We start from the raw sequence: 16,865 nt of genomic DNA on the forward strand, positions 1-16,865 counted from the left end.
TACTCCAGTAAATGTAACGAAGTAAATGTAACTCGTTACTACCCACCTCTGGTTGTCGTTACATGCTTTAATGATGCAATAACATTGTAAACCAACTTATCAGTGAGGAGTTCAAAACGGACACGTAGACAAGCTGTATGCAACACACCAGGAAGTCTTGAATATGAAAAGTACTGCTCATTGAAAAGCACAAAAACAACAACAAGGTCAGAAATTATTTCAAGACAGGATAGAGAGTCATGTTTAAAACAAAAAAGGTTGCAAATGAACTCAGCATGTGCATTTAAATTTCAAATGAAAGAAGTTGCGAGCCACAAATTGTGACCATCTCTGCATTTTTCATCCTGTGGCTCCAGTCTTGGGTTCAGTGTGGGGCAAATCAATGGTAACCTTTTATTTGAAGCCTGTATATAATAAAACATTACTAAAGGTGTTCTTTGTGCATTATAATGCATTCACTGTGCCTTATGGACCGGTCCTTATGCTCAAAAGATGCATACTGCACCGTCTTATTTACATGCACCTTGCAAACTTAAAAATATGGTTTGCTGTTATGCATTCTGTTGAAGTAAATATACTACTGTTCAAAAGTCAATGTCAGTTTGATTTCTATTTTAAATTAAATTAACTACTTTATTTAGTAAATACACTTAATTTGGTCAATAATGTTGTTATAAAAATGTATATTTCAAAGAAAAGCTGTTCTTTTGAACTTTTTTCTTATCCATCAAAGAATCCTGAAAAAAGCATAACAGTTTCACGAAAAATATTAAACATCACTAAAGAAATTAGAATAATAATCATCAAAATAATATCAGCACATTTCTCAAGACTATAGTAACGGCTGCTGAAAATTCAGGTTTACGTTCAATGGAATAAATTATTTTTTAAATATATTAAAATAAAAACAGTTATCTTCATTTGTAATAATATTTTACAATATTACTGGATTTTTAAATCAAATAAACATATTGATGTCAAACCTTTGAACAGTAATCCATCTCCTCAAGATGTGTAGCTGGATAACCTATATCAAGTTGTTACAATTGCATGACTTTCATTACTCTTTGAACAATTAGCTAGTTTAAATGATTGAAAATTATACACAAAATTACACTGTGTCTTTATTTTCAACTAAAGTGTGTTTATGAATATAGTTGATCATAGTTGCATTATACCTGTGTAATTCTGAGCCATTCCTGCAAATGAAATCTTAAATGTACTGCTGTAAAAAATGTAAGCAATTTATATAAAACAAAAAAACATACAATAATAATAAAAAAATAGCGATGTTAAAATTAGCACGTTAACGCAGGCGATTAATATTTTTAGTTTAACCCGTTAAAATGATTTAACGCTGTTAACACGGGGCGGGGCCTACGTTTGGCCACCCCACTCAAAACTGCTAATTCTGACTCTTTTGTCTTGACAAGAAGTGCATTTATTCAGTTGCAGAACATCTTTACGAGCACATCAAACAGGAGACATTTAAGATGCGCCAAAAAGGCAATTAAAGCTGCCATAAAATTGTGCATGCATGTAATGTGTTATGAGTTACATTAAGAACAGGTCTCTGAAATGGTTTTCAAAACTGTTCTGGAGCATCCTAGCACTGTCTCCCTCATCTAACACACTCGATTCAACTCGTCAGTTCATTAGAAGAGACTGAAATGGGTCAGAAAAGGTAGAGTTGAGAGAAAATACTATGCGTGTCAGACCCGCATCATGTTCGGTAGAGGCAGCTCTTAAAGTAATAGAAGCCAAAACAACCCAATAACCAGTTGCTGTGATTCTGTTCATCAAGAGGAAAAAAACCAAAGAGGAAATCAATAACGTTTATAGTTTGAAGGATTCTGTATTTAGTTTAGAATTTAGAGTTTGATAACTTTATTCAATTTCTATATATTTCTGCTGAGGGGCACAGGTAGCTAAATATGACATTTATTATAATGGGTTAATGTGAAGATTGTTTTAAAGTTCACTTAAATTATAAGTTATTTCTAATAAATATTAAAATTGATAGCCCTTAATTATTATATAATGCTGAATGGTTATAGTCAGTGGTTAAATATCAGGGGGAAACATTTTATAGGGAAATCAGTATTGATTGGTCAGTCATAAAAAAAAAAAGATGCCATTAAACAAATATTAAAAATATACTCTATGTTATTTATACATTATTTTGCAATAATTTAACATTCAATCTTCAAATTAAAGTATATTTAAAAACTTTAATGTTAGGTAGGATTAATCGCGATTAATTTCAGAAAAAAAAGTGCGATTAATTAGTTAATTTTTTTTCATTGATTGACAGCACTAATAAAAATATATATATTGTAGATATTATTTGTGGTCAGACCATTAAAAATATAGCCAATATAATCAACCAGCAGAAAAAAATCTTGTGAGCCCTGATAATGTATTACAACAGTGATTAACACCATTTTTAAAAAGAGATCATGTATTACATTACAATACACACAATATGCATACTGTCTTTATCATGCATTATATAAACAGGCTCCAAGTAATGCGTTAATAAATCTGCATTAGCAAGCGGCTGCCTGGTGACATCACTGTTCTCTCTTTACGACTAGTCCTGTGTTCAGGCAGCTCTGCCTTCAACCGAGGATTTTCACAGTTCTCTTGTTTTCAGCCAAAGTGCACAGTCTCTCAAAGGAAATTCTTCTATATTCTCATTTGAGAAACATGCCCACTGGTGCCTTAAAGAAAGCCTTAAAGAAATGACTGGATTTTTAACGTCAAGGGCAACTGGCAGACTTTTGACACATGTCATGGCATCAGTACCATCGCAGAACTTTTCTCTGTAAACAACAGCATCTCAAATCCTCCGTCCAGCAGTGGTCCTTAAATTCCAACAGCTTGCAAACAACCTTCTAAAATCCAATTACACAACAGAGCTCCTTCATACAGCAGATTCTGTTTTATAACAAACTCTTACAGGCTTCATGCCTCATTCAAAGCCTGTCAGACACCAGCAATCTTTTTCAATAGCGTCTTAAGTCAACACTGAATAGGCAGTGCTTTTGAAACTGCAACTACAGAAAATTGTGTCAATGTGTTGGTTGTACAGAAACTTTTACAGAATCTTGTGATTAGATTTTTTTTGGGGGGGGGGGCATTTTTAGGCAGCCACCCAAGTGTAATTTCACATACCGAAGCACATTTAATATTTGATGCTTTCACGGTTTACAGAGTTTAGGGCCTTCGCAGAGACAGCCACAATATCTCAGAACACCCATTCAGTGATATTTCAAGTAATATGCACATTTCAAGTTGTATTACCACCCACCGACCAACCCACAACCCCCCATTCTAAACGCTTTTAATTAGGGCTATTTAAATAAGCAATGAAAATGTTTCGATAGTCAAAATTTGTCAAAGTCTGTAATTCAATCATGAAAAACCACTTCTACCAAGACATCTATGTATTTTCCACTTAATGTCTATGTACTGACTGGAAGCAGCTTTCACTACTGACCCAATTTATAAACCATATATAAAGCTTGAATTTAAAATAGCCAAGGATGTCACACAAGTATTGAAAGACCACCGGCTTTTCAGCTTCACTCACCGGTCGTCGATGCTGTTCTGGTAGTAAATGTGAAGCAGTTTGTCTTTGATCCAGGCGATCTGCTTGGCTGCCTCTTTGCCTGCCTCCGCCTGTAAAGCGTACTTCTTATAGATCTGAGCCAGACCCATCATAGCCTCCTTTCGGACCCGCCACTGCAAGAAAACATAACAGGAATCTCTACTCAGTGAGATCATTACAACCTGAATTCTGGAAATGTTGGGACGTCTTTTTAAATTTGAATAAAATTAAAACTAAAAGACTTTCAAAACACATTAGCCAATATTTTATTCACAATAGAACATAGAGAATATAAGAAATGTTTAAACAGAGAAATTTTACACATCCACTAAATGAGCTTATTTAAAATTTGATGCCTGCTACAGGTCTCAAAAAAGTTGGCACGGGGGAACAAAGGGCTGAAAAAGCAAGACATTTTGAAAAGACACAGCTGGGAGAACATCTAGCAACTAATTAAGTTAATTGACATCAGGTCTGTAACATGATTAGCCATAAAAGGGATGTCTTAGGGAGGCAGAGTCTCTCAGAAGTAAAGATGGGCAGAGGCTCTCCAATCTGTGAAAGAGTGAGTAAGAAGATTGTGGAATACTTTAAAAACAAAGTTCCTCAACGTCAAATTGCAAAGGCTTCGCAAATCTCATCATCTACAGTGCATAACATCATCAAAAGATTCAGAGAAACTGGAGAAATATCTGTGCGTAAGGGACAAGGCCGAAGACCTCTGTTGGATGCCCGTGGTCTTCGGGCCCTCAGAGGACACTGCATCACTCATCGGTAGAGGTCTTCACGGAGGACCCGAGATCTGAGGCCCCCCGGGACCCGACCCGGGAACCGTACGGGTTCGGGTCTATATTTTAAATGGTTAGCCGGGTCCCAATCTATTACTTCGGGTCCCGGGTCTGTTTAACATTATTTGTAATACCCGAGTCGATCGGAGAATACCGCACCCGCCAAAATAAAAACCTGCGTTACCTCAGCCGCCACAAGCAGAGCGCGGGCGGAGTTAATGTAGTAGCCTGCAAGCCGACAGTGATCATGGATTCCTTCATGAGTGACATGAAAAAAAAAAAAAAAAGCTGAAACAAAACTGAAGAGACGCACCTGTTATCGAACACGCACGCAGTAAAGCACTTCTGGTTCTGTGTGTTTTTTGGGGGTTTTTTTGCAAAAAAAGAATTGCTCCGAGTCTTTATTACAACCGACTGTTGCATTTAACCTACAATAACTTTTTGTTGAAGTTGACTCGAGATGAAAAAAAATTAAATAAAACTGCGAAGTTGCATTAGTCATCCGTCACCGACCGCAACAGCAAGTAGACCTTTAAAGCTGGAATAATGAGTGGATTAAGAAGGCTCTTTCCATCGACAAGAGAGAGAAACAACCTAAAATGGATGGAAATTTATTGGCAAGGAGGACTGTAGCCATGGCAGTCAGGGAGAAAGATAACGGTTAAGGGATTTTTTTTAATTGACTTAATAGCAGTTTGCTGTGCAGTATGTGCCAGTCGGGTGCAGTCAGGTCTGTCTTCCCAGCCGGGTTCGGGTCCAACTTTCGAGTAATGGTCGGGTCCGCGTCGGGTCCGTGTAGTACATTAAAGGCATTTCTCGGGTCTGCACGGGTTCGGGTCCCACTTTCAAATAAAATACGCATCCGGGTCGGTTCTGTGCAGCATATTTACAGGTCTCTTCGGGTTTGGGTACGAATTTTTGGACCCGTGAAGACCTTTACTCATCGGCATGATTCAGTCATTGACATTACTAAATGGGCCCAGGAATACTTCCAGAAACCACTGTCTGTAAACACAATCCGCCGTGCCATCTGCAGATGCCAACTAAAGCTCTTCTAAAGCACATCATTAAACGAAAAATACATCAAATACGACCATGAACTCTTCAGCAGCTGGAAAGCTATATCAGGCAAGAATGGGACCAAATTCCGACACCAAAACTCCAGATACTCATAACCTCGATGCCAAGACGTCTTCAAACTGTTTTGAAAAGAAAAGGAGAAGCTACACCATAGTAAAAATGCCCCCGTCCCAACTGTTTGGAGCTATAGCAGGCATCATATTTGAAATGAGCTAATTTTGGGCATAAAATAAAATTAATTTTTCAAAATAAAGTAAAATTTCTCAGTTTAAACATTTATGTTCTGTTCTCTGTGTTCTATTGTGAATAAAATATTGGCTTATGTGATTTGAAATTATTTTAGTTTTCATTTTATTCAAATTTAAGAAAACAGATATTTTATAGGTACAAGATGTTGTGTTGTTTATTACTTTTTGTCTTAAGCAAAAATTATTTTACATATTAGGCATACATTGTAGCGCTGTCAAACGATTAATCATGACTAATAAAATTTTTGCTTACATAATGTGTGTGTACCGTGTATATTTATAAATACATATAAACATTTTTCTGAAATTTATGCATGCATATGCATGTTCATATATCAAATATATTTATATATAATATAAATTATATGAATATAAATATAGACATGTAAATATTTTCAAATATATATACTGCGTGCGTATTATGTAAACAAAAACATTTATTTTGGATTCGATAAATCTCGATTAATCATTTTACAGCACTAGAAAATGAACTACTCAACCCATGATGCACTACAAGTGATATAACCGAGTAAGCCATAACAATACAATAAAACACTTGAGTACTGAATAAAACATACACTACCATTGAATGTTTGGGGTCTATTATATGCATTTCTTAAAAAAGGTCTTATGCCCACCAAGGCTGCATTTATTTGATCAAAAACACAGTAAAAACTGTAATATTGCTAAATGTTATTACAGTTGAACAAATGTTTTCAATTTTTATATATTTTAAAAAATAATTTATTCCTGAGATGCAAAGTTGTATTTTCAGCAGCCATTACTGGCTTGCTCAGTTGGGGACACTTAATTTCTAGTGTTTATCGTCAATTTGATTTCTCAGATACTATTTAAACTGAACTGAGCTAGACAATGACATCTCTGAATTCAATAATGAAATGCCTTAACTGAAATTTGAGTGTTTAATCTTATTATTATACATTACTGACACTCTATCCTCCAATTTGATACTGTTAAGTGCTTTGACACAATCTGTATTGATAAAAGCGCTATGTAATAGCACTTGCACGTTGTTGCTCTTTTGTTGGTTTTGATCGCTTCTTATGTCCTCATTTGTAAGTCGCTTTGGATAAAAGCGTCTGCTAAATGACTAAATAAAATAAATGACTAAATAAATAAATAAAGGTGACTTGACTTACTCCAGTCTTCAGAGACACATGATCCTTCAGATATCATTCTAATATGCTGATTTGCCGCTCAATCAACATTTCTTATTATGATAAATGTTGAAAAATGTTGTGCTGCTTAATATTAAGTTCAAAATAACAGCATGTATTTAAAACAGAAATCTTCTGTAATCATTACAAAAAAAGTATTCATGTCTTTCAAGAAAGAAAAAAAACACTTCCTTACCCCAAACTTTTAAACCGTCGTAAATTCATAAAATCATCCCTAAAATGCCAATTACAATGCTGCCTAGATGGGCAGCTTACTAAAATTTGGAAAAGTGCAACAGAAAGAAATAACGAAGAGAAGAGAAATCATATTTCTAGCCTGTAGTCACATTTCACCACAACATGAATATGTCAAAGGAACGGCTGCTTTTGAGGTTTTACCAAGACATAATGACAAAACATCCATTTAGCTACAGCTGAAGCTGAAAAGCCTGATATGACAGTTCCTGCATAAAACCAAATCTTATGTATGGCAAGCAGAAGCAAACGAGGTGTAATAGGACGAGATGGAGATAAGCCTTGGCTGCTGCTGTGTCATTTGTCCAGGAACACAGAGGGGCCTTCAATTAAATTCCTCCCTGAAAGCATTTTGAAAAGGCTGAGGAATGGTTATATGCGAGTTATAGTCCAATTTATATTATTCCATCCCCTCTAGCTCGGGTGGCTAAAGGAGACTGCTGACTAAATTATAGTGAGAAGAAATGGAGTGTGTCTGGAAAGAAACAAGAAGCTAATGTATTCCATGTCAAAGTCTCTGGTTCATTTGGGGTACTAATGGGAGAAAAGGCCCTCAGATATTATGCATGAAATAAAATGACTGCAGCACTAATAAATAATGTTTAAGAGACAGCAAACAAACAAGCATAAAGACAGCCTGGCACATACCCTCTTATCCAGAGTCCTCTCCCTCACAAAGTTCAGCAGGTGATCATTGACGAGAGAGAGGTCCTTTTTGGAAGCGGTCACGATGGACACAATGACGTCGTGTCGAATTGCCTCCTCTGGGTCATGTGACCTTACTTTCAAATACTCTGCAGAAGAAGAAAAAAGCATGCACAATTTGGTTTAATGTTAAAAATGCATAATTTTCTCTTGAATTCAATACATAAAAATTGTATTACAATTAAGTAAATGTTGAGTAAATAAATTGTAAAATAAGTAAATACACAAACAGCTATATTTCAGAAAATATATAAAAAGACAAAATAAAACAAAACTTTATTCAATTCATTAAAAAAAGATTTCCAGTAGACTACTTTCTCACAAAATTTGTTTTAATGTGTACTCTTATTTTCTTGGTATTGTGACGCATTTAATATATTTTAAAAATGTCATTAAATTAATAATATATTAAATATTTTAAATTAAATTAATAAAATAATATATTCAATCCATTTTATATAAACAAACATATTTCATACAAATTTTATTATTTTTTATTTTTATTAAAAGCATGTTTGCAGTGGATAAATTGTGCACAATAACACCAAAAAATTTATTAAGAAAGCAAAGAGGGTCAACTTCAGTTTCATTTGACTTATGCGCAGTCGTAAAATAGAAGAGTAACCAAAGTTAGAAGGGGAACAGTTTGTACCTGTGAGATCTTTCGCCAGGTCTGGATGGTTCATCAAGCAATGGCTGGCAAACTTTACACATTCCAGTCGAACAGGGACATGGATGTCATTAAACCTAAGAAACCACAGCAAACGCAGATGGTCAAAATCTTTCAGCTTGGTCTTGCTGTTGAAACTTTTTTTTTCCAGTTTGTGTACGCAGAAAAACAGGTAATTAGACTTGTTGTGCATGAGCTGTACCTCCCAAGGTAGCACTGCCAGAGAGGTTTGTTCTGTGAAGCGAGCTCTGAATCCTTTGCACCAAACATCTTGGCCAGGAGCTTCACAACTTGCAGGCGCTCGTCGTTATCATTGCTCTACAAAACACACAAGGGTCTCCCGGTGATATAACTGCAAAAAGCGAGGCCTGTGGCCATTAATTACAACACAAAGATTGAATGAACCCATTTAGTTGATTTAGCCTCATAGTCATTCTGCTTTGCATAAAAACAAAAGATAAAGGCATGACGTCAAATATGGTACATGGAACAGGCGGCTCCTAACAAACCGATAACATTCATTCATACACTAATCGCAAACTCATCCTGCTTTTGCCACAATGTATACAAGTTTAATAACACAGCCAACACAAAAGAAAGTAATCGGCTTTGTTGGTTTTTGAAAAATGCTAACTGTGCTTTCAGGCCACGCTGGATTAAATCTCATGTGAAAGAAAACACAAGAAAGGATCGTTGACTCGGCTGAAGTGTAATCAGTTTCATGCAGTGTGTCAGCATCTTTTAGCTTGGGAATGGTATATCCATTTATTAAAAACACCCAACTTTTAAGCAGTAAAATTCACATCAACTGTAAAATCACATTAACTGTCAAATAACTCGCAAACAACTAAACCAAGTTTTCCATCGTCACAAAAACACAACGTCAGGTAAGCCACTGAAGGGTGGAATTTATTTGGCTATTAAAACACCATAAGCATCATGAAGTTCTGACCACAGTTAATATACTCAAGGTTTTGAAGAGGTTTTTTACCCCCACAGGCTGCAAAAAGCCGTAAACAAGGCACTGGTTCTGTGGTGTTGTGAGATGTTAATCGTGAGCTATCACAGATGTCCTAGAGGCTCAATAAGGGTTTCATTACACGGGTAGCACGCATTCCAAGAAGTAGCCAAATATCCATCCAAAACTATGCCTCTTACCAGCCTGACATTAGAGGGGGACAGAAAGATTTAGTAGTTAATCTCAAATTCTAATCTAACAGCATTATCAATAAATAATAACGATGCTAATAACTACACTTTCAAAAATTAGATTTCATCAGTAAATAAAGAGTAAAATGTGTTTTCATGTAAAAACGGATCAAGTTTGTTTAGCATTAGCTAATAGATTTGTTTCAAACACGTTACAATACTGCATATCTGAACTCTTGGTAGCTTCAGAAGCTGTTAAAATGAACAAAATATCTTCAAAATATAGAATCTTATGACTACTAAAAGACAGGTAATGTGTCTCAGCTTGTCCATTTCAGTGCATAGCACTCAAGTATGTTTTATACACATTGTTTTGATAGAAGGAAACAAGATTCAATTATAATTTCAACATTATTCTTCAGACATTGTTCTTTAAATTAAGTATAGGCCGTATACAAAAATGACCAACATTTGGTTTTTGACCACTGAAAATGGGTAATATTCAACAATCTGGAGCCTCATTTTTTGCAAAGTGACCCATATTTGGTTTTTGACCACTGGAAATGTGTTGAAAATTTACTCCTGGAGCCATATTGAAATTCCAATATCTCTGGACCTGAACAATATAGGGCCTTAACAATTAAGAATTTGTTAGAAGTTTGTTAAGACCCAAAATCTAATAGGGCATTAAGATATCTTTAATACTTTTAGTTACAGGCATGCAAACTTTGGAGAAAAAAAACTTGAAGTGCTCTATGCACATTATTGAACGGGCACCACCAGCACATAATGCAACAAAGATTGCTAAAGTCAACAGATTTTACTAATAGACCTACCAATCTCTGTGTAAAAATAACATACTGATGCTGCCATCATTCTGAAGTAGGTATGCACCGATACCGATACTGGTATCGGGTCGATACTGAGCTCATGTACTCGTATTCGTTAAAATGCCCCGATACTAAACGCCGATACCACGCATGTGATCAGTGCCATATTCAGACAAAGAAACACCAATAACAGAAAAGCAGACAGCAGAATGTAGTTATTAGAGATTAAGGATGTCTAAAAATGTACATGCAATGAATATAATGTTAAACATTCAGTATTAATGCCTGTATAGCTGATGTGAGCAAGCTGATAAGCAAAACACGCTGAGTGGATCCAGCGCGCGGCGGCGCAGATGCGCGAGCTTGTCGAGTGAATATCCCTTTCTCACAGATATCACTGGAAAGTTTCTACTTCGGTCGGAAATGTCAAAAACGAGTAAGTAAAACAATGCACAAGTTACTTAACAGTAGGGAGAGAGAGATAGAGAGAGCGCGCGCGCACTTCTGTGGTGTGATCTTTATTGATGTTCGCTCAGCACGCATCATTTGAATTAAAACTAAATCGTAAATATATGACAACATATAGGGGCATTCATTCACTTTAAACATCATTTATTTTTAACTTTAAGCATTGAACACGAGTGAAACACAAGTGAAACTATCAGCCTGTGTGAAATGCGCTAGGCTGTTCTGTAACTGTCCCTTTCATCTGCTCCGGTACACATAAGTGCGCGCACTGTGCGTGTTTTCCTTGCTTCATGCGTGTTTCTGCAATTATATGGCTTTGAAATCTAAATGTTTCAGATGAAAAAAAAAAATAAAAAAATTCTATATCTGAAAATGACTGATTTATAACGAGTGGTTCCCTGCATAATTACAGCAAAAAGCGTGGTTACAGCACTGAGCCGCTGCAATGGAGCAGCTCTAATGCTATTTAAGATGATGTACCATAGAGCAAATAAATAAATAAAAAATTAACAGTGAAAGTAACAAAAAATTGTAAATTACATTTTAATGGGCATAATTAAGTGTGAAAAATAACCGAAGGATATACAGTCAAACCAAAAATTATTCAGAGACCAGATATCATTTTTTTTTTTTTTTTTTACTAGTGGGTGCAGGACACTATAGTTAATTTAAGTAACTGAGGATAGCAAAATAAAGTAAACTGTGACAAATTATACCCAAAAATTCTTCATACAGTGGACTACCAGTAAAACTGATACAAAAGTGAGACCAAAAATTATTCAGACCAAGTAATGGAAAAAATTGAAATTCAGGCTTTCATGAAGCTGGTTGACAGCATGCCCAGGAGACTACAGGCTGCCATTAAGGCTAAGGGTGGCCCGACAAAGTATTGATAGTTGTGTAAATATTGTCATACCAACAGCTGTCTGAATCATTTTGATTGATTGATAGAAAGGTATTATCAAGCTAAATTTGTTCTGACACAGTTTAACTTGGAGTTCTTGTAATATTTTATTAGCATTTTCTAAACTATAGCGAATAAAATGTGAGAAATGTTGAAGGTGTCTGAATAAATTTTGGTTTCACAGTATCTATTTGATAAATGAAGTTAATCAACTAACATTTTACATACTCATTTGTTTTCTTTACCCAATATTTAAAAAATGTAAAAATACAATAAAAATATCGGTACTCGGTATCGGCAAGTACCAAAAATTAAAGTATCGGTATCGGGCGAGTACTGGAAAAAGTGGTATCGGTGCATCCCTATTCTGAAGTCATTTTTAACCCCATGTAATTTGGCTCTGAATCTCAGGTGAAAATTGCCCCCTCTATAAAATAGTGGATTACTCCGTAAATATTCATCCATGACATTTAATATTTTGAATTTCATTACTATACATGTTTATCTTTCTTCAGAAAAAAATCTTAGCAAAATCAAGAATTTGAGCTGGGGACCTCTGGTTGAGTTGGCATGGAATGACCCTATATATTTTTCAGTGGCTAATACCATTACTAAGTAAAAGGCACAATGGCTGATATAATGAATATAATCATTTTAAAATAAAGCAAATAATATAATAGAGGTAAAAAAAGGCTCACTATTTACCTTAAATAATTTGAAAACAGAATCGGGCATTATACATTCATAATGACTGTCGCTACATTTTAGAACTGAGGGAAACTTGTGGAAAACTTGATCATCATTAAACCAATCATGCATTTTTTCACAAGCAAAAACACTGCGACAGTTTTATCTAAGAGCCCGAAAGATGACATAACACTATGTATCATCAACAAGCCATCTTACCTTGAGCTTGAACTCAAGCTGCGGCAGGACGGAGAGCAGTAGATGGCTGTCGATGTTGTAGAGCTCCAGGATTAGGTCAAAGACATGTTCTGACAGATCACTGACTGAAGTCTTCCCCAGCATCAGCACCTGGTTAAAGAACTGAGAGACACCAAAACGGCACCCCTTTAAACTCACTGCATAACCGTCTGGCATCAGCACTTATCATGGCGTCGATTACAGATTAGTGTGAGGAAGCTGGTATTAGATTGAAATAAATTAAGTGGCTTCATCTATGGGCAGGAGAGGCTGTCTCCAACAGAGTGCTTGTACAGAATAGAAATAGAAATCAGGCCTTGCTGATCTATTAGAGTTTTTGAGAAGGATTCTCCTCCAAGCTTATTCTCACTATCTCTAGCTCTTTTAATGAGCACTGCAGGGAATAGAGTTCATAGCATAACAGCGCTGCATGCTCCTGCGGGTGTTGCTGATGAATGTGTTTAAACTCAACATGCCGTTTGAGCATGGAGAGGTGCTCTTGATCTCCAGTTAATGTTGCAAGCCTCAATGAGTTTTCAACAGCGAAAGGGCTGGAGTCAAATCATGGAGGTTCATTAGGGATTATTCACAATTTAAATAAATGAGAAGACCTTTCTTGTACCCTTGTAATTCAGCATGATTTTGGCACAATATGCATTTGGTGCATATTCTATGTACAGTTAACGATAATAAATCATGTTTACTCACGTTTGTAATGTACGGCTCTATGGCCTGAGCGGTTCTCTTCAGCAAGGCTTTGGCCAGATCGTACGCTTGCTTGTTGAGGTTCTGAAAGACAAGATGAGCAATAAAAAAAATATATATATTTGTTTTGTGTAAATTATCATGAAACCTGTCAAGAAAAAATTAATAAAAAGAAAATTAAACCCATGTTAAGAGCTTTTAAGATTGTTTTATATCTTGCCATTTTTCATTACTGTCATGTAAATAAATATATAAAAATCATATTTTGGTTATATATATTTATTTGGTTATATATATATATATATATATATATATATTTATTTAGAGCCATTAAGATTTTTTTCTAATCTTCCTGTATACAAATTAATTAATAAATAAAATATGGTTTGCTCAAATAATAAAACCTATTTGAAGGGCCATTAAAATTATTTTGTAAACTTGCCATTTTTCTTCATTTTGTTCCTGACATTTTCCATTACCCATTCATCTCAAATTATCATAATGCCAAAAATGAATAAATAAATCGATACAAATAATTTGTAAAATAATTACACATTACGGTAGTATTTTTGTACTGACTAATGTATTATCATACATTTAAAAACTACTGCATTAAAATAATTAATGATAATCAATAAACATTAAACAATAATTAGAGGGGGGCTTAATTGACATGAAAATTATCTTTTTTTTTACTAATAAGCTCTATTTTGTTTTGTGTAAAGTATAGAAAAATAGAAAATAAAAGACCATATAAATACCAACAAGTAAAAAATATTTTACAATTTAAATGCATTAAAAATTGTATTATTCTATTTAAATATACATTAAACAAAAATATCATTAAGTTAACTCCAAACAAATCTAAACCTAGGAGGTTGAAGTTATTTACATAAAAATAAAATTAAAATGTAATGTACAATTATATGACTGTTCATAAGTAATGACTTCTTAAATGGTTATGCAATTCAAATTATGCAAACATTAATACACTATTAAAAGTAGGCTAATTATAAGCCAGGCTTTATTTATATTTTTTTTTTGGGTGAAATGCAACCTTTTTTTTTAGTTCTTTGTACCTTGTGTGCTGGGACCAGGTTAACCAGAACAGTATCCAGGAGTTCCTGTGAGACAGAGTCACCTTCACAAACAATTGAGCTCATGAGATCCACCATATGCATGTGCACTTTCTGGTTGTGTCCATTGCTAAAAAGAAAAGAAAAAAAAAGGTAAACAAGAACTGACCCAAAATCAGGTGCATCAGGCAGTCAAAGTAGAGGAGTGGAAGATGGGAAGCAAACGCAATGGGGCAGAGAAAAAAGAAACACTTCTACATTTTTCCATTTACACATGAGAGCTGAGCACTGCAGTGTCCCGCTCATAGAGGACATTTCCGACTGAGCGAACATCACTGGCTGAGATGAATCACCCCCATATGCAGCCTTTATAGCGCACATGCAATGAAGGGTTTCCACCTGGGATTCGCACGCATCATTGTCATCTGACCGAATGCAGGGAAATAATATCAGCGAGCAGGAGGCTGACAGCTCATTAGCACATAACAAATAGGCTGCAGCTTCACATTTGCATCTCAAACAGAAAACAGTAAACCACGAAGATGCTTTACTGAATTATGACAGTCGCTATAGCACGAATCACCATTGAGCTCTCTAACCAAATGGCAGCGCTATTACAGGACTACAAAAATTACTAGGTGATGACATTTTCGGTGATATAAAATTAGGCAATATTGCCAATAAAACACTTTCTATGGCAATTAAGCAACATCTGAATCATCATTAAAAGTTACCCATTTAAAACGTATTAAAACTTTTTACTTATATATGTTGGCAAATACTGATTAGCATATGACTATGTATTTTCCTATTTTTAATCAAATCATAATTTTATATAATTTTAAGGTTATTTAATATTCAGCCTTGTTTATATTGGAAAAAGTGAAAAACATGCATTATTTTTAACTAGATTTTGTACTATATTGTACTATAGTGTGTACTATATAAACAAAATATAAAAATGTTAATGTTTGTTAACATCGATGTTAATAATATAAATAGTAATTTTTTTAAATTTTACTATTTTATTTATATTATTACATATATATATTGTAATATAATAATAATAACTAGGGATGCTCCGATCGATCGTCCGATAATCACATTTTATGACTCGATCGGTACTCGCTACATTTGGCCGATCTCACGTGCCGATCGCAATTTGATGACGTCACTGCGTGAGGACGTACATGATGCGTGGGGACATAAACGATTTGGCACCGCAGTCATGTCATCGCCGGTGTGGAAATGCTATGACGTTTCCAGAAACAAAAAATTCGCTATTTGTCGTTTATGTTTTGCATGATGATATGATGAATGGATGGTTCATTTTTAACAGCAAATTCAGTGAGGTTAGAGCTGATCTGCGCATCGCTGCACGCGTCTGGAACCGGAGCTGATCGCGCCCGCTCTAGTCAATGCTGGTGTTTATACCAGCCACGACGTGGTGTGTTTCTGAAGCGGCTCTTGGCTAAAAATAGTCTTGTGAGTTGGCACAGCGTGGAGGACAGAGCAAAACCTTGTCGGAGCCGTAAGAGGTGACGGTAACATAATACGCTGATCATGGGCTGCTTTTAAACGAACATTTATTTATAAAACAAAATATCTTTGGCCATATTAGCCTACTCAATAGCATTTACACAGGCTTTATTCCTTTCAAACGTTATCTGGATTGTCACCGTTTCTGTCTCTGCAACTTCCCGATCAGGCGAATACACACACACACACACACAAATGAAATCGTCTGCTTGATGAAAAAAAAATTTTAAAAGTGTTTTTTTTTTTTTTAGATTTATTTTTGGAGTTTTTGCCTTTTATTTGATAGGATAGTAGGTAGACAGGAAACGAAGGTGGGACGGGATCGGGAAAGGTCCGCGAGCCAGGACTCGAACACGGAACACACAAAGCGCAACGGCGCTACATGTCTACGCACTGCCCACAAGGCTCTCAGCGCAGACTTAAAAAATTTATTTAATATTTTCATCATTTATGATTTATCCACCTGCGACCCACCCGCAAATAATCAGAATGCAGTTTTTTATTACCCGACCCACGGATTATCCACAGCGTCCGTGGATATAACCGTGATCGAACTACTGCGTTTTGTTAATTCAGTAGTTTAAATGTTTCTATTTTTTTCCTCTTCACTCTTCTATTGGACAGTATTCAACCTTATGAGTTACATCAGACTTCGCCATGCTGTGAGTTTAAATGATTCTATTTATTTTGTCCTCTCTCTGACATTGGACTATGTTAACTTAAACCTAATGAG

At 35.3% G+C, this 16,865-nt stretch overlaps 1 protein-coding gene across 2 annotated transcripts in view; it reads right to left on the reverse strand.

Annotated features, from left to right (window-relative positions):
- LOC306851509 (sister chromatid cohesion protein PDS5 homolog B-like) overlaps positions 1-16,865 on the reverse strand; it is a 40,128-nt gene that overhangs the window by 18,850 nt on the left and 4,413 nt on the right. For both annotated transcript variants that reach the window (XM_079387792.1, XM_079387791.1), the window contains exons 6-12: positions 14,597-14,723; positions 13,521-13,601; positions 12,795-12,935; positions 8,740-8,855; positions 8,520-8,614; positions 7,811-7,956; positions 3,596-3,747 (exon numbers count right to left, since the gene is read on the reverse strand). In XM_079387792.1, the coding sequence (XP_079243918.1) occupies positions 3,596-3,747; positions 7,811-7,956; positions 8,520-8,614; positions 8,740-8,855; positions 12,795-12,935; positions 13,521-13,601; positions 14,597-14,723 (858 nt within the window). The remainder of the gene's footprint in view (positions 1-3,595; positions 3,748-7,810; positions 7,957-8,519; positions 8,615-8,739; positions 8,856-12,794; positions 12,936-13,520; positions 13,602-14,596; positions 14,724-16,865) is intronic.

This window comes from Barbus barbus (assembly GCF_936440315.1).
Source record: "Barbus barbus genome assembly, chromosome: 31".
Classification (NCBI taxonomy): Eukaryota; Metazoa; Chordata; class Actinopteri; order Cypriniformes; family Cyprinidae; genus Barbus; species Barbus barbus.